Source organism: Callithrix jacchus, chromosome 4 (genome assembly GCF_049354715.1).
Source record: "Callithrix jacchus isolate 240 chromosome 4, calJac240_pri, whole genome shotgun sequence".
Taxonomy (NCBI): domain Eukaryota; kingdom Metazoa; phylum Chordata; class Mammalia; order Primates; family Cebidae; genus Callithrix; species Callithrix jacchus.
The window spans coordinates 112,488,268-112,512,962 of NC_133505.1; the positions used below are offsets into that span (position 1 = coordinate 112,488,268).

The 24,695-nt window shown below is 39.8% G+C and overlaps 1 protein-coding gene across 1 annotated transcript in view; it reads left to right on the forward strand.

The window, feature by feature from the left end:
• Window positions 1-11,551: 11,551 nt before the first annotated feature.
• The window catches only part of CRYBG1 (crystallin beta-gamma domain containing 1), a 229,099-nt gene continuing 215,955 nt past the window's right edge, over window positions 11,552-24,695 (forward strand). Inside the window, exon 1 of the mRNA XM_017971289.4 lies at window positions 11,552-11,796. Coding sequence (XP_017826778.4) covers window positions 11,624-11,796 — 173 coding nt within the window. The 5' untranslated portion in view covers window positions 11,552-11,623. The remainder of the gene's footprint in view (window positions 11,797-24,695) is intronic.

Here is a 24,695-nt window from a genome sequence, read left to right on the forward strand (position 1 = left end):
AATGCATGTAAAGTTCAAGTTGATTGATGAAGAATAAAAAAAGAAAAAAGAAAATTAAAAAATGCATATAAAGTGCTTAGTACAGGTTTGACACTAAATGCATAGTGAATGATAGTTATATGTGGCTGTATTAATATGAAAAACTAATTTCTCTATTGTCCCAGTAATAGTTCTCCCTAAAGTTACTAAATTTCTATATTTTGATGCAGTGAATTGAAGATCAAATCCAATATTCCCTACATTCCTCTTCTGTTTCTAAAATATAGAAGGAAAGTGCAAAAGGAACAGTCAAAACATACTTCTACCCATGGTACTAAATATTCCTTTACTTAATGAGGATCTATTTTATTCCTACTGAAGGTCCAATTCTATGAGATGCAGAGATACACAAAGTAGATACAGGCATTTCCCCAACTTAAACACTAAATACTTTATTCATATATTTATTCCACAAACATTTATTGGACACCTATTATCTGCCAAGTACTTGTTAGGTTCTGAGAATACATTCGGGGTTAAGGAAAAACAATCTCTGTTCTTTTCTTAAAAAAAACAAAACAAACAAAAAACAAGTTCTGAGGTATTCGCTTTTATTTGTGTATTTATTTAACTTTTATTTTAGGTTTGGTGGTGCATATGAAGGTTTGTTACATAGGTAAACACGTGTCATGGGGGTTTGTTGTACATACTATTTCATCACCCAGGTATTAAGCCCAGTACACAATAGCTATCTTTTCTGCTCCTTTCCCTCCTCCCTCCCTCCCCAGGTAGAGGGTAGACACCAGTGTCTGTTGTTTCCCTCTTCTTCTTTTTTTTTTTTTTTCTTGAGACAGAGTCTCACTCTGTTGCCCAGGATGAAGTGCAATGACACGATCTCAGCTCAATGCAGACTCCACCACCCAGTTCAAGCGATTCTCCTACCTCAGCCTCCCATGTAGCTGGGCTTACAGGTGTGCATCAACATGCCCGGCTAATTTTTGTATTTTTAGTAGAGGTGGGGTTTCACCATGTTGGCCAGGCTGGTCTTGAACTCCTGACCTTGAGTGATCTGCCCACTTCAGCCTCCTAAAGTGCTGGGATTACAGGCATGAGCCACCATGCCCGCCTGTTTCCTTGTGTTCATAAGTTCTTATCATTTTGCTCCCCAAATCTCTGCTTTTATGACACATTCTTGTGGGGAAGATGAGCTTTAATCCAAGAATTACATAAATAAATATTAAAAGTAACAAAAATAAGTGTAGATGGATGCCTGACTTGGAAACATTGACACAAGAGAATGGCCGACCTGAAATTTCAGAGAGATGAGAGTAAGCCATGCATTTTCCTTTTGTTGTGCAGATAAGAAGGTAAAACATACACGGTTAGCCCTCCATATCCGTGGGTGCCACATCTGTGGATTCAAGCAGCCACAGATAGAAAATATTTGAAAAAAAAAGAATAAATGCACCTGTACTGAACACGTACAAATTTTTATTGTCATTAGTTCCCAAATGATGCAGCACAAGTATTTACATGACTTTTACATTGTATTGGGTACTATAAATAATCTAGAGACAATTTAAAGTATACAGGAGGATGTGCATTGGTTATATGCACATACTTCATCATTTTATATGAGAGACTTAAGCATCTGTGGATTTCGGTATCTGAAGGGGTAGCCCCACAAATACCAAAGGACAATTGTATTCTTAAAGGTAGGGAACTTCCTTCTGGGAGAGATTATCAATTTCAAGTTCAAAGCATGTGATCTATGGGCAACTGGGAATATTTGAATGTGGGCTTTAAGTTAGATGATGGCACTGTATCAACATTGAGTTTTCTGAGTGTGGTAACTGTTTTGTGTTTGCATAGGAAATTACTCTTGTACTTAAGTGGACCCATATTGAGATATTGATGGGTGAAGTGTTCTGATGTCAGCATATTACTTTCAAGTAATTTAGCAAAAGTAATGCTGAATTGGAGAAAGAGAGGATTTAATATTAAAGTGGCAAGATTTTAACAGCTGATGAGTCTCAGTGACACATATCTGGGGATCACTGTACTAATTATTTATCTCGTTCTTTATCCTTCCATTTCCCACTTCCCTTCCTTTGCTATTGTCACTTATTTTACTTTTAAACATAATTCTCTCAATATGCTAAACAGTCAATTATCTTTTTAAACATTTTGCAAATGAGAAAAAAGTCTTTTTTACTCACCCATATACATCTGCTCCTCAACTAATCATGGGGTAATGTCCTGATAAACCTATCGTGAAGTCAAAAATGCAGTTAATGCATATTATCTACTGAACATCATAGCGTAGCTTAGCCTACCTTAAATGTGCTAAGAACACTTACATTAGCCTACAGTTGGGCAAAACCATCTAACACAAAGCCTATTTTATAATAAGATATTGAATATCTCATGTAATTTATTGAATACTACATTGAAAGTGAAAAACAGAATGGTTTTATGGGTTCTTGAAGTATGGTTTCTACTGAATGACAATCACTTGTTAAGTTGAAAAATAGTAAATTGAACCATCATAAATCAGGGACCATCTGCATTTGCTATTTGCAGCACTTTTCCTTCTTTCATAAAGATCCAAGTTTTTGACATCACTTTCCTTTGCCAGATGCACTTCCTTTAATAAAGCACCGGGTATGCCCACACCTGTAATCCCAGCACTTTGGGGGCTGAGGCTGGTGGATGTTGAGGTCAGGAGTTCAAGACCAGCCTGGCCGACATTGTGAAACCCTGTCTCTACTAAAAATACAAAAATTAGCTGGACATGGGGGTTGCTGCCTGTAGTCCCAGATACTTGGGAGGCTGAGGCAGAAGAATTGCTTGAACCCAGGAGGCAGAGGTCGCGGTGAGCTGAGATCACACCACTGCACTCCAGCCTTGGTGACAGAGTGAGACTCTGTCTCAAAAACAAAAAAGTGCCTGGTTTCTTCTAGTGCAAGGAGGGATACTGTGATGCATTATCTTAGATTGTATTTGACTGAATACATCCTTATTTTTGTCTTCATTTTCATAGAATATTCTCTTTTCCTTTAAGTACTTCAAAGTTGTTCTATTATTTTCTAGCTTGCCCCGTTTCTGGCAAAAAAAAAAAAAAAAAAAAAAGCGTTCATTCTTAGCTTTTATTCTCCACATATAATGTCTTTATTTTCTGCCTTCTTTATAATTATTTCTATCATTGGTTTTCAAAAAAATTATTTTGATGTGGTTTTCTTTGTGTTTATTCTATTTGGAATTCACTGTGCTTCCTGGATCTGTGGATTTATGCTATGCATTAAATTTGGAAAAATTTTGCCATTGTTTCTTTAGATTTTTTTCAACTTTCTTGCTCACCTTCCTCCTTTCTCCTCTAACACCATCTCTCTCATTTTCTTTCTTTTAAAAAATCTTTTCTTTTATCTAGATACTGTCTTGAGAGTTTCTATTGCTATTTCTTCAGATTCACTGATTATTTCTTCTGCAGAGAATAATCTCTTGTTAATCCCATGCAGTGATTTTTTTATTTATTTCAGATATTATAGTTTCACCTTTAACGTTTTTACTTGAGGCTGGGCGCGGTGGCTCACGCCTTTAATCCCAGCACTTTGGGAGGCCTAGGTGGGCGGATCACGAGGTCAAGAGATGGAGGCATCCTGGCCAACATGGTGAAACCCCATTTCTACTAAAAAATACAAAAATTAGCTGGACATGGTGGCGCATGCCTGGAGTCCCAGCTACTGAGGAGGCTAAGCTAGGAAAATTGCTTGAACCCGGGAGGGGAAGATTGCAGTTAGCCGAGATCGCACCACTGCACTCCAGCCTAGTGCCTGGTGACAAAGCAAGACTCTGTCTCAAAAAAAGAAAAAGGATTTTACTTGAATTATATTTATATCTTTATTTTCTCTGCTCATTATGTTCATGCTTTCCTTTAAGTCCTTGAATATATATATATATTTACAATTGTTTTAAGTTCTTCTCTGCTAGTTCCATCATCTCTATCATTTCTGGGTGAATTTCTGACTGATTTTTCTTTTGCTTATGGGATTTTTCTTTTCCTCTTTATATGCTGGGTAATTTTTGATTGGATGCTGAACATTGTAAATTGTATTTTGTTGAGTGCTGGATTTTGCTGTCTTCCTTTAAAGAGTTTTGAACTGTTTTTCTGCGATGCAGTTAAATTACTTTTAAATCAGTCTTCATGTAGAATGTTGAATCTTGTTTTGTTAAACTATGGATCAGTGTGATGCTTTGGGGACTTGTTTTTACATTTCTTTTTTTTTTTTTTTAAGAGCAAACCCTTTGCTCTGGGTTAGTTTCGCCACTCTATTGAGTAGCCCCTTTATGGTCTCTGTTGAATTCCCCAGTGTTCAGTGTGGACTCTGTTGAATTCCCCAGTGTTCAGTGTTGGTCAGAATCTCCCAGAACATCTTCCAGTCTTGCGTGAGTTCTGGGAATTACTCAGCTGACTGGCTGCTTTTTGCCCTCTCTTGTGGAGTTTCACCTTACACAGACACAGTTGGTATTCTGGAGCAGATACAAGGGACCTTCTATGCATATTTTTAATTTTTTTTCCTCTGTATAACAAATAAGGAATTTGGACTCAGAATATGTTAAAACGACTCTAGGGACTAGTCAACGAAGAGACTCAGTATATATATCTGTTTCTATAAGATTATGTATTTTATATTTCAAACCATTTACTTTAAAATATGGCTAATTTGTACTTTGGAGACTTCAAAAATATGACTTCCTTAATAATACAGGGAAAAAGAATAGACTTTAATCCTCTAGTATCTGTGTCAGTTTTCTATTGTTACATAACAAATCACCTCAAAATTTAGTGGCTTAATTGAATACTATCTTTCTAATAAAGTATAATAAGAGTACTATAAAATATTTTTGATATGAAGACCAGTTCAAGAATTTCCTGTTCTATCTATTAAAATGATTTAATAATTTTAAAATAGAGTTTTAATTCATCTAATGCAGGTAAACACTTTGCACCTTTTTTTCTATAACTTCATCTTAGAAGTAATTTGTGTGTGTGTGTGTGTGTGTGTTTTCCTATAATCTCATCTTAGGGGTGATGCAGCTAATTTGGGCTAAGATGCATTTTCTTATTAAGTAGCTTGAACATAATTGAATCTTTATGTGGTAGTTCAGATTTTTCATTGCTTCCATTCAAGCCTGTAATCCCAGCACTTTGGGAGGCTAAGGCGGGTGGATCACGAGGTCAAGAGATCGAGACCATCCTGGTCAACATGGTGAAACCCCGTCTCTACTAAAAATACAAAAAATTAGCTGGGCATGGTGGCGCGTGCCTGTAATCCCAGCTACTCAGGAGGCTGAGGCAGGAGAATTGCCTGAACCCAGGAGGTGGAGGTTGCGGTGAGCCGAGATTGCGCCATTGCACTCCAGCCTGGGTAACAAGAGCGAAACACTGTCTCAAAAAAAAAAAAAAAAAAAAAGTGCTCAAAATTGGGTTGGTTGGTTGTTGAATTTATGCTAGGTCATTTTTTTTAACAAATATTTTTATTGTTAGTTTATTTTAAAATTATTTTTATCCTGATTTGGTGGGTAACAAATATTTTTAGACCAAAAAAAAAAAAAAAACCCTAGTGCCTTGAAAAAGCTATAGCTTATGAAACTACTGCTATAGCTTATGATTCTGCTGGGAAGTCCTCATCTGGGACAGTCTCAGCTGATCTTTAATAGGCTCTTTCATGTGTCTGCCACCAGTTTGTGGCTTCATTGGGGGCTGGCTGGTCTCAACTAGCCTCACTCTTATTTCTGATGATTAGCTCTGTTGGCTGAGGATGATGGGGGTTGACTTGGCCACACAGCTCTCCTTATTCAACTGCCTACTCTAGACATATTCATATGGCAGCAAGATTGAAAGAGAAGCAAAGAGGTAAGCCCCAGTGTGCAAACATTTCTCAAGTTCTGCTTGCATTACATTTGCTAATGCTTCACTTGCCAGAGTAAGTCTCATGGCCAGCCCTGAATTAACAAGTGACAAAATAAACTTTGCTTCTTTATGGGAAAAGTATTGTGGACACTTTTATCATCTACCACAATGTCAACTTAAATTAGATCGAGAGTGTAATAGAAGGTTAGAGAAAGAAAAAAAATCTGTTCAGGTTGGAGAAAACTGACCCCTTGGAAAAACAAGGGGAATTTTGAAATGGTTCTCAGATTGCTAGATAGAGGGAGAGGAGTAAAAAAGGCATTATAAGATAGAGGACTTGGCCTGAGCAAAAAGCTTGAACACGGAAATCACATGATGTTGGCCAAAGGGCTAATACTCTGCCCAGATGCCCTTCTACATCTCCAGCTGCTCTACCTAGCCTCTGTTGTATATAGGCTCTCCCTTATCTACAGGACACCTAAATGTTGGTGTTACCCAGGATTTTATCCTTGTTCCTCTTTTTATTCTCATTCTGCACATTTGCCCTGGGTGATTTCATCCAATTTCATGGCATCAACTCCCACCTATCCAGTGATGGTGTCCAAATATACATATATAGCCCTGGTCTGTAATCTCTAGAACCATATTTTTCAATGAATTCTTAGACGTCTCTGCCTTTATAGCCACCATGTTTAAAACTAAATTTATTTTCATGCCCAGAGACCCTGATCTTTCTCCTATATTTCTGTTTTTTAGTTAATGGCTTGTCTTCCATCTATTTAGCTAATCTGGAAACCTAACCTCATAGTCATTGTTGATGGCTTCTTCTTCACTCACTACAAATCCCGGTGATTCCATCTTCTACATGTGTCTTGTGTCCGTCCCTTCCTATCCATTCCTACCCCACTGCCTTGGTAGCAGATCCCATCACCTCTTACCTGACCTCTTGCAGCAACCTCTTAATTGGTCTCCCTCAAATAGTTTCACCTTCCTAGTTTCTTCCTACTTCACTCCATCCAGGGTACTTTTTATAAAACCCAAGTTTGTTTGTGTCACTCCTCTACTTAATAATGTAAGTTGGGTCCCTAGTGCCTACAAAACTAAGTCTGGACTCCTTAAAAGCATGACTTACCAAGTGCTTAGCAATCCAGTAAATCTTTACTGACCACTCCCCTTCCTCACTTCCAAACTACCAGGCTAAGTTAGTAATTTTTCTAAAGCCCCATAATGCCTTGTACATACCTCCACTGATTCTTTTAGCCTTTGATATATATTATCTACGCATGATTTGTATCTGGTTTTACCAAAATCACCTCCTGCCACTCTGCCCCACCCCACCCCCCTCTTCTCCAACGTCACTGGGCTTCTGATTACTCCCCACCAGCAATGCATGTCCTTTCACAAGCCTGGGCCTTGGCCCACGTTGTTTACTCTTCCTCGAAGGTCCACCCTCTCTTTTCCAACTGGCAAATTCTTGTGCATTAGTTACAGCTCATAAACCTGTCACCTCCCTGCTGATGACTTCCTTGAGCCAATCGGCAGAGTTAGTCATTTCTTCTGTGTTCCCATAGCCCTTTGCCCTTTCCTTCAGCAGTCACCACCGTTCACACTTTTGGCTGAACTTGCCTATTTTGAATACCTCCACTATGTTTGGCAAATTTTTAGCCACATGAATTCCATTTCTCTAAGGTAGAACCCCCAAAACCCAAATTTCCCTTGTAGGTAGGCAACAGTTAAATAACTTGGACTATTTTCCTTGAAGTGATCAATAAATGTGCCAGTAATGGGAGTGAGGCAGGAAATTAATCTTCTGGTAGGATGGGTGTGAAGAGGCCTTTGATCCTTGGGGTGGACAGTGGCAGAGCTGCTGGCATGCAGCTCATAGTGCTGAGAGATTATAAGAATGGTGTTTGCCAAAACAGCTATCTGGAGTGGCTGGGGATGCTTGGGCTTCAGAGTCTGGCCCTTTGGCTCTCTCAAATATTCTATGAGCCACCTAAAATCCCCTGATAAGTTAATTTACTGGCTAAACAAGTCTGAGTGGATTCATTCTTGCAGTGACTGAAAAACAACGACTGACCTGCACTGGTTAGAACACTTATGTTCTAACCAATGTTGTAGTATACATATTTTCTTAAGTGTCTGTCTCTCTCACTAGATTAATCTCAGGTACTGGGTCTTATCCTTTTGTGCAGAATTCTAATTTCTTAACCCTTACAACAAATACATGTCGAGTGCCTACACTGCACCACGCGCCATGCTAGTCATTGAGGACGTAATTGAGAAAAAGAGGGATGTACAATTTTTTCTTATGAAGTGTACAATTTAAAAGATCTGTCTGAGGCAGGGCATCTCTCTGACATCTGTAATCCCAGCACTTTGGGAGGCCAAGGCAGGAGGATCACTTGAGCCCAGGTGTTGAAGACCAGCCTGGGCAACATAGTGAGACCACACCTCTGAAAAAGGAAAAAAAAAGATCTGTCTGAAACATCCTAGGTGTCCAACTGAGTGAGTACACTAATTCATTTGATTAATTACTTCACTTAATGGACATTTGTATCTGGAAAATATAAGGATAAATAAGAAATGTTCTTAAGTTTCTCTCAGGCTAATAGGAGATACAGAAATATAAGCCAGTTTGATGCATCCCGAAAAGTGTGATAACAAAAATATGTTCCCAATTCACTGGTGGCACAAAGGAAGGTGCGGTGAAAAATTCTGCTTGGAAAAGCCAGGAATGAAAGACTAAGTTACTGAACGTAGAAATATTTTTGAGTATGCATAAAGATTTCTTCTTGTCTCTTTTCCCTTGTTTCTTCCCCTTCCCTTTTCTTTGCTGTTTCTTACTGTTCCCTTTGCCCTTTAAGGTTCAATTCAAGGGCCATCTTTATAGTAAATCTTCACTGACTACTCCCCTTCCTCCCTTCCAAACTACCATGCTAAGTTAGTAACTTTTCTAAACTCCCTTAATACCTTGTACATACCTCCACTGATTTTTTTTTAGCCTTTGATATATATATTTGTGTGTGTGTGTGTGTGTGTGTGTATAAAATCTATGCATCTGTCATTGCCTCCTCCCCCAAGTCAGGGCCTGGCATGTAGTTAGTACAGTACTCAATAAGTCCAATAGCTGTTTCTTGAAGAAATATAAATTAAAACTACAACGTGATACCACCACATCCCCATCAGAATGGCCACAATAAAAAGGATTGTTAATGTCAAGTGTTGATGAAGATATAGAAAAACTGGAAATTTCAAACGTCCTAGAAAGAATATAAATTGGTACAATCATTTTGGAAAACGTTTTTGGCAGAATTCACTAAAGCTGAACATATGTGTACCGTATTACCCAAAGATTGAACTGCTGGGTATAAGTGTCCAGCAGAAATGAATGTGTACATCTCAGAAGGTTCATATCAGTTTTATTCATTGCTTCCAAACTGGAAACAATCTAATGTCCATCCACAATAATGGATAAATGAATTGTGGTATATTCATATCACGGAACAGTATACAATAATTTTTTTTAAACGAAAAACTGCTATGGGTCAGGTGTAGCAGCTTGCCCCTGTAATCTCAACACTTTAGGAGGCTGAGGTGGGCAAGTCACTTGAGCTCAGGAGATCAAGACCAGTCTGGGCAATGTGGCAAAACCTAGTCTCTACAAATGTACCAAAAAAAAAAAAAAATTAGCCAGGTGCTGTGGTGTGTGCTTGTAGTCCTAGCTGCTCAGGAGGCTGAGGTGGCAGGATCACTTGAGCTCAGGTGGTCAAGGATGCAGTGAGTGATGATGGTAACACTGTACTCCTACCTGAGTGACAGAGTGAGACCCTGTTTCAAAAAACAAAACAAAACAACAAAAAACTGCTACAATATAAGCAACAATATAGATGATTTTCACAGACTAATATTGAGCAAAGCAAATTAGAAACAGAGTACATGTGATTTCCCACTAAAATGAAGTTCCAGAAAAGGTAAAATTAATCTCCAGCAAAAGAGGATGAAATAATGGTTAGCTTTCACAGGTAGGAGGTGTAATGTACTGGAAGAGGACAGTAGGGAGATTTCTATGGAAGTATTCTATATTTTTATAATCGTGTATATTTACTTATTATTATTAGTTTTTGAGACATAGTCTCGTTCTGTTGCCCAGGCTGGAGTGCAGTGATATGATCTTGGCTCACTGTATGGCTGCAACCTCTGCCTTCCCGGTTCAACGATTCTCATCCCCCAGCCTCCCGAGTAGCTGGGGCTACAGGTTCACCTCTGCCACCATGCCTGGCTAATTTTTTTTTTTTTTTTTTGTATTTTTAGTAGAGATGGGGTTTCACCATGCTGGCCAGGCTGGTCTTGAACTACTGACTCCAAGTGATCTGCCTACCTCAGTCTCCCAAAGTGCTGGGATTACAGGCATGAGCCACCAAGACTGGCCTATAATGAGATATTTAAAAGTCATATACGGAAGGATTTTCTAGGACAATATCAACTCTCCATTAAAAACTTTTTACACCCCAACCACATAAATATGTAAAAATTTGAGTTTTACCCCTATGATTTCTGCATTTTACTGTCTATAGATTATATCTTAAGAAAAATATAAATAAAAATGAATGTTTCTTGAATGAGTGAATAAACAAATGAATGAGCTATATTTTCAAAGAGGAAAATAAAGACATATTATGGAAAGAGGATCTTGTACTGCATTGAATTTTTAAGCAGTGCTTAGTTCTTGCACCTTTTTTGCTCTAGTGATACCCAAAAATAATTGTTCATTTACTTACTTTGCTTAAGTATTAATTTCCTTTGCTATTTAACCACAACTGTGAAGTTAAGAGAAGAAAGTCATCAAAATAAAGCAGATGATATAAATACGTTGCGGAATAGGTATTTAATTCACTGCGAGGGAATCCATTAAGCCCTTTGGGAATTGGGGAATATGGCTAATTCTTTCCTGTTTTTTTAAAAAAAGTTTTAATCCTTTTGTGTTTTATAAGATGTGAGTACAAATTAGTTATTCAGACTCTTGAGAGAGCAGAGGAGTTGCCACCCATGTTCACGAACAGGAACAGAAGCCACCAGCACATGCCATTGCCCATGCCACCCAAAGACCAGAGTGGAAGAGTCCTAATTGCTGGGCGGCCCGGCCTCGGGATGTGCCTCTCCCATCCTTCTCCAGGCGGGGTTCGTGGCTAAGCAGCGACTCACCCTATCAGCCTGTCACAGGCCAAGAGCGGCCGACAACTCCGCAGGCGACAATGGCCGCTGCACCCCAGGCTCTGTCGAAGCCCGTCCCGGCTCTGGGTCCCAGCTCAGAGCCTGGGATGGTGTCGCGAGATGCGGTACCCAAGGAATCCAGTAGGTGTCGCTGTCCCGCGGCCGCCGTGCGCCCCTGGGATGGGGGCCCGGGGCGTTTTTGCCTCACCTGGAGCTCCCGGCTCTCGCGCCTCACCTGGGCTCGCGTCCCTGGGCGCCCGCGCCGCGCGGGGGCGCTCTCCCGCGGCCCGGCCCCGCCTCCTCCCCGAGAGCTCGGGCTGCTGAGCTGATCGCGCTGCGCTGAGCGCTAGTTCTGCAACCCGCTGCCGTCCCCCGCATCCGCGGCGAGGGGGCGGGGTCTCACCGCGCGCTGGGAAGGAAAGGCGGGTGAGCTGGTGCCCAGGTGTGTTCTTCCTCCGGGCCCGGGAGGCTGAGAGGTCGGCGTCCCAGCAGTCGGAGAGGGAGGAGGAGAAGACGATGCCGCTGTCCCCGCCAGCCCAGGGCGACCCCGGTGAGCCCAGCCCGTGCAGGCCCCCCAAGAAGCACACCAGCTTCCATCTCTGGCGCTCCAAAAAGAAGCAGCAGCCGGCGCCGCCTGACTGTGGGGTGTTCGTTCCGCACCCGTTGCCGGCGCCCGCCGGCGAGGCCAGGTGAGCTCCTCGCCCGAGCCCTCCAGTCCCTCCTCCTCCTCCTCCCGCTGCGCTGGTCCTTGGGCCCCTGACCCTACTTGGAGGAGGGGAAAGCCCCGGGGTCCGTTTCATCCCGCAGGAGGGTACCCGGGTCCGAGGGGAGCGGTCGTGGCCGCTGGGGGTGACCAAGTGCCTCGCGGCTTTTGGCTCAGACCAAGCACCGGCGAGAGGAACTTGTGCCCATCCGTGTGGCTTTTAGTGTGACTGAGAAGCCTTCATGCAGGGGTCTCCCCGATCAGCCTGCTAACCAGAGCGGCGGGGACTGAGGGTTGTTACCGTCGTAAGTGATGATGAGAACTCTGCCTTGGGGTTAGGCGCTGCTTTTCAGCCTTTATTGTAAAGCTCCTTATTGTGACAATCTGTAAGATTTGTGCTCTTACAGTTGTTATACCTACATTCTCCTCGCAAGATACGAAGGGAGGAGGAAGTGGCAGGAATAGTTACCCCCATTTCATGGGTGGAGGAACTGAGACCAAAGGATAGATGGCTTCTCCCCATTGGAGCTAGCGGCCGAGCTAGGGAGCACCTAGTTAATACAAACTGTAATTACCATTGTGCTTTTTAATTTTTATCATGGTTTTGAAGTGGCTGTTTTCTACATGTATAATTATTCAACTATGCCATCAGAGTTTATGCAGTCGTTGAATAATAACTTGAAGTAGCAGTGTATTTACATGGCTCAGAGGTGTGAAATATTTATAGTGATGGACAGTTGACAATGTCCAGTAAATCCTTCTATATGTTTTTAAAACACACCCTATGAACAATGAAGGCCAGAAAATTGTGCAAGATTTGCATTTTAGATATATTTTTCCTTTTCTAAAAAAGTCAATTTTACAATTTATTTTCATTCATTTAGTAAAAGTTGTATTGAGTACCTTAGCTAAGTGCCAGGGGCTGCAATATGAGAAACAATGAGCGACAGTAAGAATTCTCAGTCATCGAAAAATTCTTAGTCTCTTGTGGATACCAAAAAGTGAACAGTGGAATAAGTGCAATTATGGATGCCTGCACAGAGGAGGGGATCAGGAAGGCTTCCTGGAGGAAGATGGGTGAAGTGGCTTAGGCAGAAAGGGGAGAAGCAACGAGTTCCAGGCAGAGGGGGCACTGTGCACATCACCAGCATTTAGAAGAGCATTGTACTTCCTGAGAAGTGCAAGGTGTTGAACCGGGAGTTCCAGGTGTGAGGGGGTAAGGGTAGGAAAGCTAAGAGAGAAGGCATTTTATTTTTTCTCATATTTTATAATCCACATTGGTAATCAGTTGTAGTAGAATATATTACTTACTCAAACATTTACTGTGCCTAATTATAGATTATTATTTCTAACAAAATACACGACTTAATATTGTACCCAACATCAAAGTTCTTTTCCTATTACCTCAGTAAACATTTTAAACACTTCCATAGCGGTTTTCCTTTTAAGATCTAGTTTCATCATTTCCTGTCTATCAAAACATAATAATACACAACTTTAGGAAATTATTCAAATGTAAATACGTTTTAGTCTAAAATTTTAAATAGGAAATTTGCTTCTCTCCTTGAGTTTTGTATTTTAGTGCAGTCTTGAAGCACTTCATTTTTTCCTTCAGAACCCTGATGAACTTTGTGTTAATAAATGTTCTGAAAACTAAGCGTACTGGTCTATCTTTGGGATGTTTTTCTAGTAAGATCATCTTTATAAATATTTCATTTACTTTTAAGAGAGAGTACTTCTTTCTAGTTTAAAGAGAGTGACAAAAGCACTCTTAGATTGCTAGCCAGTCTTTGGCCAGCGTGGCTCTCTTAAGCCACCTGAGTGTATCCATTAATTTCTGTCCCGGACTTGGAAGTGATGGAACTTGGCTGGAATGTACAGCACTCACTGTGGTTTTTATCTCTAAATAAGGAGGGGACAGTCAGGTAGCCAACTGTAATTGCTTATTTGATTAATATGATTAATATCATGGGTGTTTAGGTCAGACAAAAATGAATTTATCTGCTAGCTTTGTGACCTTGGACAAGTTATTTCACCTCTTGAAGTCTCAATTTCCTCATCTGTAATATGGAGACAATATGATGCTGACTTTGTAGGGTTGCCATGAATATTAAATGCAAGTTTATGTTATTAAAGTGCAACAACCTTAATATGTTTCTGAGCACGAAGTAGAAACTCAGTAAATGGAAAAGTATCATTGTCATCGTCATCATCAAAGCAAAAGTCTAATGCAAAAAATGGTAAAAACAGGTTTAGATGGGGAAAAGCCAATTCTAGGAAGAGCTGCTTTTCCTAGAAAAGCTTACCAGTCCAGCCTAACGTGGTGGCTTATACCTGTAATCCCTGCACTTTGTGGGGCTGAATCATCTGAAACCAGGAGTTTGATACCAGCCTGGCCAACATAGTGAAGTCCCGTCTCTACTAAAAACACCAAAAAATTAGCTGGGTATGGTGGTGCATGCCTGTAATCCCAGCTACTCGGGAGTCTGAGGCAGGAGAATCCCTTGAACCCAGGAGATGGAGGTTGCAAGGAGCCGAGATTGCACCATTGCACCAGCCTAAAAAAAAATAAAAAGGAAAGAAAGAAAAGAATAGCTTTCCAGTCCAAAGATGATTTAAAGTTTATTAAAGTCAGATTTTTGTATTCTGAAAATATTTGTGGCTTTTGGTGTAGACATTCTAATCAATTATTTCTTTATATAAAATTATTTCAATTTTATATAAAGAAATTTGGCTACTTCCCTTCCTAAAATTTACTCTTAAAGTTTGTTTCAGGTTGGTGTTGGTAAACATGGTCATATGATGTTATTTTTCACAAAGATAGAGTTGCTTCCCTCCTGAGTCAGCCCCATCCCCTGTCTAGTCCGTAATTCTCTTGCCATTAGAGGGTCTAGTGGTATGGTGGAAAGAGCATGGCAAGATGTGGCCAGGCTTACCTGAGCAACCACGAGTGTCACTGTCACTTACCACATATTAAATTATACTCTGTCTTGTGAATAATGTGTTCAGAATGTGGATTTTCTATTTGGATTTAAATTCTTGTTCTTCTATTAATACTTACCATGACACCTAATACTATCATCCTAGCAAAGTTATTAACATTTTTGTGCCACAATTTTCTCATTCAGAAATGGGAATAATAAGAGGTTTTTTTTTTTGTTTTTTTTTTTGTTTTTTTGGAGACAGTCTCGCTCTGTCACCAGGCACCAGGCTGGAGTGCAGTGGTGCGATCTAGGCTCACTGCAACCTCTTCTTCCCAGGTTCAAGCAATTCTCCTGTCTTAGCCTCCTGAGTAGCTGGGACTTCAGGTGCATGCCACCATGCCTACCTAATTTGTTTTTGTATTTTTAGTAGAGACAGGGTTTCACCATGTTGGCCAAGATGGTCTCGATCTCTTGACCTTGTGATTCGCCCGCCTTGGCCTCCCAAAGTGCTGGGATTACAGGTATGAGCCACCGCGCCCAGCCAAGAGTTGTTATAAAAATAAATGAGTTAATGCATTTCAAGTGCTCAGAACTGTGGCTGGCACATAGTGAGTGCTCAACCAATAGGAGTTGTCTCTCTTTTTCTCACTAGTATCTTGCCCATACCTCCTTTTGAGTAGTAATTTTGTGTTTTTCTGTTATATAATGAAAGTGGTACTTTCTTTTTATTTTCTCTATTCAAACCCCTTTGTGTTATTTCTGTTCTTTTAAATATTAAAAAATAAACATAAATAGAGGCAGGGTCTTGCTATGTTGCTCAGGCTGGTCTCCAACTCCTAGGCTCAAGCAACCCTCCACCTTGGACTCCCAAAGTATTAGGATTACAGGTGTGAGCCACCACACCTGTCCACACTTTTGGTTATTTTGATTAGAAGTGGGTTCTTAGCTAATGGTCAAAAGCAGTGAATTATTTCCATTGAGTTCTTTAAGAAACTATATATATATTTTTAAAAGCAGTGAATTAAAAAATACTAATGTTGAACTGAATTGAACCCCACATCTAGAAACAGGCATTAATGCTCTGCAGGAGAGTCAGATTCAAGTAGTGGATGGGCCTCATAATCCTGTGAAAATCAGCCTGCCTTGATTCAGCTGGAGGAAAAGTATAGCCAGTGTCAACGGCAGAGCATATTCATTGGGCAAGCAGAGATCTACCTCTGAGGAAGGCACTCAGGCTCAAGTTTCAGAACTATAGACAATCCCTTAGTTTTTTCTGTGCTCAGTGGACCTTTCCCTTCTATAAAGAGAAAACAACGGACTCCCTGTTTATATCACTAGAATGTTGTAAGGATAAACTATTGTTGTTTGGAGGGTTTCTTTTTTCTTTCTTTCTTTCTTTTTTTTTCAGAAAAAGAACAATCATTTAAAATGTTATTTGAAAGCATTCTGGAACTGAAGAGTGTTAGTCTTCATAAGTTAAAATTTATTCTAGTTTCCAATCTTTTGTGGCTGTTTTGGTGCTTAGAACTCTAAACAGGTTTAATTATTTTCTAACATGAAGAACATGGGCAGATAATTCTATTTTTGTTTTATGCAATGTTAGATTTAAACTGGTTAGTACAGAGTCTTCCCTCTTATTTTCCTTATACTAAAGAAAAGAGTTTTAATTTTTAGGTTTATTTCACCAGTGATAAACCAGGAATTTGAAAGTAAGTCTGCCACTTAACTAGCTGTGAGCTTCTTGGGAAGTTATTTTACCCTGCTAACTTCCGTTTTATGAGCTGTGACCTACCTCTTAACATGGTTTTTGAGAATTACAAATGTATATATTATTGTTGTTGTGTTGTTGGTGTTGCTTTTGGGATGGAGTCTAGCTCTGTCGCCTAGGCTGGAGTGCAGTGGCGCGATCCTCAGCTCACTGCAACCTCTGCTTCTCAGGTTCGAGTGATTCTCTTGCCTCAGCCTCCGGAGTAGCTGGAACTATATTATAGGCACCCACCAGCACGCCCAGCTAATTTTTGTATTTTTAGTAGAGATGGGTTTTTACTGTGTTAGCCAGGATTGTCTCGATCTCCTGACCTCGTGATCCACCCACCTTGGCCTCCCAAAGTGCTGGGATTACAGGCACGAGCCACTGTGCCTGGCTGATAAATATGTTTTGAAAAAATGACTAGCCTAGTGCCTGGCAGATAACAGAAGCTCAGAGAATAGTACCTCTGAAAGCATGCCGCAGTCAAAGGACAGTAGGCTTTACTGTTGGGCAGAGTTCGTTTCAAATCTGTCTCTTCCATTGAGATACATTTTTAACCTTTTCAAGTCTGTTTCTTCATCTGTTAAATGGAGCAATTACACTTCTCTTACAGAGCTCTAAAAGGGTTGGATGTTATCTATGTAAAGCACCCAGCACAGGGCTTGGCTCAAGCAAGTGCTAGATAGATGAAAGGTGGTGGTCAGTAGCAGGGGTGATAGTGGCAGCAATAGTTGTTAATTATTGTTGTCTTCGTAGTAATGGTTGTAGCATTAATGCACACATTGTTACTTTGTAAATGGAGCCAAAAACTTTGGAAGCCCAGAAGGTGTAACCAGGTCTGTCAAGCTTTGAAGTACCTTTGAATATTTCCATGTTCGTGTTGGCCTCTAAAAGGGAGGGTCTCATGCACTCAGTGCCTTAAAAGTCTTAATACATCTCACTGAGGAAACAAAGGCTAAACTTTATACTTGACATTACAGGAGGTTTTCCCAATGTGGTTTCGGAGTCTATGTTTAGCATAGGATAATCATTTGCCACTTATTTCTGTCATTGTATTACTTTATCCACCCTTTATTTCCACACTGTCAGTCATAATCTACTCTCCATAATCAAGTGGCAGTGACATCAACCCTTTTGGGGACCTTTAGTAAGACCTTTGAAACTTGAGTTTACTTCTTTTTTCTTTAGCTTTTTTAAAAAAGAAATTTCAAGTACATATTTTCTGCCTTTTTCAATAATAGTTTTGTCAGAATGCATAGCTTTTGATTATAAATCTTATTTGTAAGTTAGGCATGGTGGCTCATGCCTGTAATCCCAGCACTTTGGGATGTTGAGACGGGAGGATTGCTTGAGCATAGGAGTTCAAAACAGCCTGGGCAATGAAGTCAAACACTGCTTATACAAACAAACAAACATAATAGCCAGGTATGGTGGCATACCCCTGTGGTCCCAGCTACTGGGGAGGCTGAAGTAGGAGGATCATTGAGCCCAGGAGTTGGAGGTTGCAGTAAGTTATGATCATGCTACTGCACTCTAGCCTGGGTGACAGAGTGAGGCTTGTCTCTAAAATAATCATAATAAATGAGTAAATCTTTTTTTGTAAGCTGAGACAGTGAGTTGCTGCTTTAGTATTTGTCCACAATTAAGACAATGTAGTAAATATATACACTGTATTGTAGTGAAATAGTTTGCAATTCCTAATAGTCATTCAAAATACACATCTTACTGTGAACATTAAAAGAACATATCTGGGCCAGGCATGGTCGCTCGCACCTGTAATCCCAGCACTTTGGGAGGCTGAGATGGGAGCATCACTTGAGGCCAGGAGTTTGAGAGCAACCTGATCAATGTATTGAGATCCCATCTCTTAAAAAGGACACACACACACACACACACACACACACACACACTCTCATACACACACACACACACACGCACACATTCCTGTCTTAAAGTTTGAGTTCAGCTAAGGGATCAGTTGTGTTTCAGGAATGTCCGTGCAGAAGAAAAGTGATTTATTTATTCAATCAATTTCTGGTCAACGTGAGAAGATCGTTTGAAGCTTGAATGGTGTGCCCTTTTGTCTACCTTGAAAATGTTGTCCCAAAGTGAGTTTTCAAGGTAAAAGATGTCTGTCTGTCTAATGCTTGTGAGGAGTTTGGCAAGAGCAGCCGGCGATTGCTTATGAGTCTCATTAGCTCATTTACATTTCCCTTAAAACAGAGCTGTATTGGGCTAACCCAAATGCCTCATCAACATACCTGTACAGATTGAAATGTATGAGAAGTCTTCCCCTCAGGGAGTGAGCTCTTGCTTAGTGCTGCCTTTACAGCACTGTGCATCCTCTGGATTGGCTTGTTCAGTGGAAGAGAAGCAATGACCTCTCAGAACAGAGACTGTGTGATCCCTAGATTGAGTTGCCAATTATTCAGCCAGTGTACATTATACACTATAGTGTGGTTACTGAGATACGAAATAGCTTAAGAGTTTCTGCCATAATTAGTAACTCACCTACTACTTAAAAAAATAAAAAATATATATAACTTAATGTTTTCCAAAGGTTTTTTTAAGCTTGAAGGAACCATATTTATAACAATAAAATGACAACCTATCAATATATTGTTATCTATGCAAGAACTCCCTTGACAGAGCTTGAAGTAATGCTAGTACTGTGACACCTAATATATTTTATTCATGATTTGCCATTGAAATATGTTCAGAATATTGATGGATTCATAAATATCTCATGAAAGCACACATTTTGACAAAGTCCCAGGAGGCCCAAGGAAATACAAATGAGGCATAGAATCAGAATCCATTTGCAGTGTCCCCATCCCTCTCATCAGCACATTATAGACAAGTAAAGGTTGCACCTGTAGCTAACACAAACAAAAAGAAACACAATTAACAAGCGCCTTTTGTTTGTTACCTTCCCATAAGTGGCAATTAAATGAGTAAAAGTAAGTTGGTGTTAGGCTTGGCAAAAGATACTGTGGGGAAGAAAATTGGCTGCTGGGTTGTATTTATTATTGTTTGTGCCATTTCACGCTAGCAACCTTGAGTCTCAGTCATTAGAAGTTAGGGTTATTCCAAAGGTAGTATTGACAGCTCAAATAAGAGATAGGCCAACGGTTACATAAAATCACCATGTGCAGTGTGCATGTTAATTTTTTTCAAATTAATTTATAAGTAGTAGCATAAGCTCACGATAGCCTTTGGATTCTCTAGTTGGATTAGTTTTTTTAATCTTATGATTAGGATCAAGGGTCAAAATAATATGTGCTGCATATAAGAAAATAGAGAAAGCGTGTGCTTTATAATAACTTCAGACCATGTCCGTGAAAACATTGTTTTCCATCAAGATTTGATTGAGAGATGCAGTTTATTTAATATGCACTGTATATCAGACACTGTTCAAGAGCTTTACAAATATTAACCCACTACAGTTAATTCATAACTTTTCTCAGAGATAGGTATTATTATTAGTCCCATATAGAGGAAAAATCATGCACAGGGGGGTATGATTATTTGGTCAAAGTCACAGAGCTCTTAAGAGTGAGGCTGGGATTCCCCAACTGGTGGTCTTGAGTACTTGTGGTTAATCACTGCAAGTTAATCACTGTGGTTAATGCTGCTTTCTTTATATTCTTATATGAGTTCATTTAGTCTCTAGATCTCATAAATAGAAATTAAAATACATACAGGAAATCAAATTAAGTTTTGGTTCTAGACAATTTCTGTGTTAAGGAGTGGAGAGAAAATAACTAATAGAAATGTAAGTTCATTAAAACCTAAGAAGAAAAAAGATTTTAAAACAGAAATTCAAAAGTGTGTGTTATAAATGAAAGTATCATGTCTAGGTTCAGAGTCTGGGGTTTCTGCCCAAACTGTGTCAGAAAAAAGCATTACCAAGAGGTGGACCTAGTTCATACCCCTTCTACCCTGGCACAGGCAGTAGAATGCAAGGTCAGAGAGAAGTGGTAGATGGGGGGGCTTCTAGTTGCTACCCATGCTAAGTAGGGATGGCAGAATTTCTCAAGTAGCTGCTTTACCAGTTGCTGCAGAAAGCTGCTCCTGGCTGCTCTGACTTTAGGCCTCTAGAAGCCCTGCTGCGTGAATCCATTGGTTTTACCTCCTGACCTATTCTTGAGGATTCCCTGGCAGTGAATACAGGTTCCACCTTATGTCGACCTTATACTTCAAGGATTGTAAACCATTGCTGATACTTTATCCAACTTGAGGCTCATAAGGGTTCTGTGAGGTAAGCCCATATCCTCATTTTGAGGATAAGGAAACTGAAGTTCATAGAAGGTAATGCAGATGGAGGAAGCAGAACTAAAACTCAGATTATCTGATTTTTTCTTAGCTGTTCTTTTGGGTTCTCTTGCATTACATACTATACCTCTACTCCTGGCCTGTACCCACCTTTGACAGGAGCCCAACTGACTCATCTAACTTCCTGATGACTATTCTCCTGGAAATCTTCCCTTAGTTTCAGAAATCAACAACGATGAGACGATCTGATCCATAGACTGAGTTACTAGTCATTCATCTGGTACCTATAGTCTAGTTACTGACATACTGGATAATTTCTGGGTTTCTACTATAATTAGTACCTCACCTACTACTTAAAAAAAAAAAGCCAACACAAATGAAAATAATCCAATTCATGATTTTTTAAAAATTTAAAGCTTGCACAAGCCATATTTTATTGCAAAATGATAGAGCCTATCAGTATGATATTGTACCTATGCAAGAACTCCCTTTAGAAGGCTTGAAGTAGTGCTGGCACTGTGACACATAATGTAATTTATTCATAATTTGTTATTTAAATATTTTCATAATACTGATGGATTCATAAATATCTCATGAAAGCACAGCTTGACTGTTTTTGCATCTGCTATTAGGAAAAGATATGATAGTTGAAGCAACTGTTGACATTCATACTGAAATTTGGTGTCTCTTTTACCATGTGTGTCATTACAAACCTAAGAACTGGAGCTTTTCAAGCCTGGGCAGGGGAAGCTCACCCAGGCCTTGCCAGCCACTCTTGGCTCTACTGCCTTGCTTCCATCCCCACTGTTGGCTTCCTTCCCCACTGTTTGGCTCCCATGAACTAAATGGTTGTTATTACCAGCAAAACAAGAAAATGTAGTTACTGCAAGGGTGAGATTACAAAACTACTCTCTTGTATTGGCTATCCAAAACAATTTTGTCTGCAGTGGACCCAGTTATCAACCAGGAGTCTTTCATTGGGAACATACTTAGGGTTTGAAACAAGAGAACTTGTATTCCTCTGTATCAGTAAACACATTTAAACAAGCTAGTCTAAACTAGATTTTGGGTTTCTTTCAGGATAAAAGCAAAGTAGGACTGAATGTCTGGCATTTGCTCAAAAGTTTTGACCTTTGCTAATTTGCATGTTGTGATTGTCATAATCTTGCCTATAAAAGGGTTCGCGTACTTTGACCTAGAAGTCTTGTTAGGTAGGTGCATTGCTGGCAATTAATTGTACCCTTTCCTGTTGTTTCACTTTTATTAAAAGCTTTTTTTGCATGCCCATAAGGAAACAACCAGTCACAACAGCTGATAACTCTTGAAGATGTAGGGAGGAGATGTCTCCATCATCATGTAGCTTCTTTCTACAGAGACATGCCTCCAGAATTTATGCATCAGCTTTCTCACTTACTGCAGGATTTCTGGTTGCCTTTCTGTATATGAGCATATATTGGCTACTATTCCATTTATATGTGTATAAGCAGATATTGGCTACAATTCCACTGATTTACAAAGCCAGCAGAAATTAAAGAGGAGCACCAATTTGTATCTTAATGCCACTTCATAACTGATCAACGAAGAGCAAAAGTATAAGTGAAACATAATTACAGTTTTTGTCATTACTTACTTTGTTTTTGTCATTACTTTTTTATGTTTAGGTAAGGTCTCACTCCAGTTGCTCAGGCACTGCAGCCTTGACTCCTTGGACTCAGGTGATCCTCCCACCTCAGCCTCCTGAGTACCTGGAATTACAGGCATATGCCACCACTCCCAGCTAATTTTTGTATTTTTAGTAGAAATGGAATTTGGCCCTGTTGGCCAGGCTACTCTCAAACTCCTGACATCAGGTGATCTGCCTGCCTCAGCCTCCCAAAGTGCTGGGATTACAGGCGTGAGCCACCACACCTGGCCTTTTGTCATTAATTTTAATGGCAAAAACTGCAGTTACTTTTGCACCAACCTAATAACCACAGTTGGGTTTGGGGATGTTTACTGAGAAAAATGGGTGTGGCATGTGGGAATGAAGAAAAAGATTCTTTTTGGCCAGATAATTCTTAATCTCTCCTATAAATTAAATAAACATTAGGAACTTTTGTCAAGTATAAATAGGACAAGGGACATGAATAATTCCTGAATACTTATTATGTGACAGTTGCCTTCGTATCAGTGTATCTCATTTAATCTTCATAGTAGCTGCGCCAAATAGGTATTTCTACCTTCATGTTTATAACTGAGAAGACTCTGAACGAAGTATTTTAGCTAATACGTGACAGAGCAATATTTGAAATACTTCTTTCTGACTCTAAACCTCAAAATATTTTCACCAAACCATGAAAAAACTAAAGCTCATTGAATGAGTAGTTAGTAGAGGGTGTGTGTGTGTACAGGGGAGGTAAGGAGCTAATGAATAAGGCTTCCCGTAGAAATGTAGGCACACATTCACTCTCAGAGCTATCTCCTTGAGCAGGGAAGCATTTCCTCCTTTTGATTACATGAACCCTACCTGGTCCCATCGTACAGAAGAGTATCTGGGAACAAAGAATTCATATGCCTTACAAAATTAATGGGGCATTCTTGTTTTCCTGGGAACCTCTGACTTGAAATGATTCTAAGGAGAATCTGTGACTCAGTTCCTGAAGTGTTAACTAAACCTGTTGCACCTGATTTCCAGTCTAGCCACTAAGTCTTAGTACCTGCTACTGGGATGATTCACTGAGTACGTAAAGGAATCTAAGGTGCAAATGTTGGGATTTTTCACTCTGCGTAAAGGTTAGTCACAGTCCCAAAAGAGGAAAGAAAATGCTGGTGACCCAAGCCAAATTTGTAGGTGATACTGTTGGTGTGAAAGATGTAGATATGGAGAGTATGATGTAAAAGATTATGAAAACCTTGTAAACAATCTTTGTCTTTATAAGAAATAGTAAAGTTGTCTTTAGTGCCAATTTCTCTCAAAACTAAGTTTTATTTTTATGTATGTGAGAGAGTTTTAAAATTATGTTTATGCACTTTCATTAGTGTCTATGAATATTATTATATACACAGAACTAACTTCTATGTCAATAGATCATAGAAAAGAGTGACTTTCTTTTTCCATTTTACCAGCCTTGGAATTTCTATGCTCTGTTATTTAGATTATATATTGTTAACTTAAAGCAATGAACAATATTAATGACTATAAACTATTGTAGTCATTAATACTGTTCATTTCCCAAAGTACAACTGGAAATTTGCAACTTTATCTTCAACCACACTCTTTTATTATAGACTTACTCCAATTTTAAAAACAAACAATTATCCAGTGATGATGGTAATTGAAGCAGAAGGTTTGTTTCTTTTATGTGTGACTGTAACTGAGCAGATGTTACTTCTTCTCTCCAAAGTGGTCTTGATGTATGGTTTTCAGTGCCTGTGTTTGTCATTCTCAGGAAGGTAAGTAATTGTGATAGTGAAATTGCACTAGTATAATTCACTTATTAAACAAACAGTTGTAGACACCTGCTGTGTGTGAGGCCCTGGAGTGTGGGCTTGCAAACCAGTTCAAGTTCTATGGTTGGCAAATTGAATCTCACTCCCCTATCTTTTAGAGAAGCTGTAATATTCACCATTAAAATAATAAAAAGTTGCTACACTATACTAAAGAAGAGAAAATATTCAAATATGCATAAGACAGCCTGGCACGGTGGCTCACACCTGTAATCCCAGCACAGGGGGAGGCAAAGGAGGGAGGATTGCTTGAAGCAAGGAGTTTAAGACCAGTCTGAGCAACATAGGAATATTGTGTCTCTACAATAAAATACAAAAATTAACTGGGCAGGGTGGTACGCACCTGTAGTCCCAGCTACTTGGGAGGCCAAGGTGGGAGGGTTGCTTCAGGCCAAGAGTTCAAGGCTGCAGTGAGCTATGATTGTGCCACTGCACTCCAGCCTAGGGAAC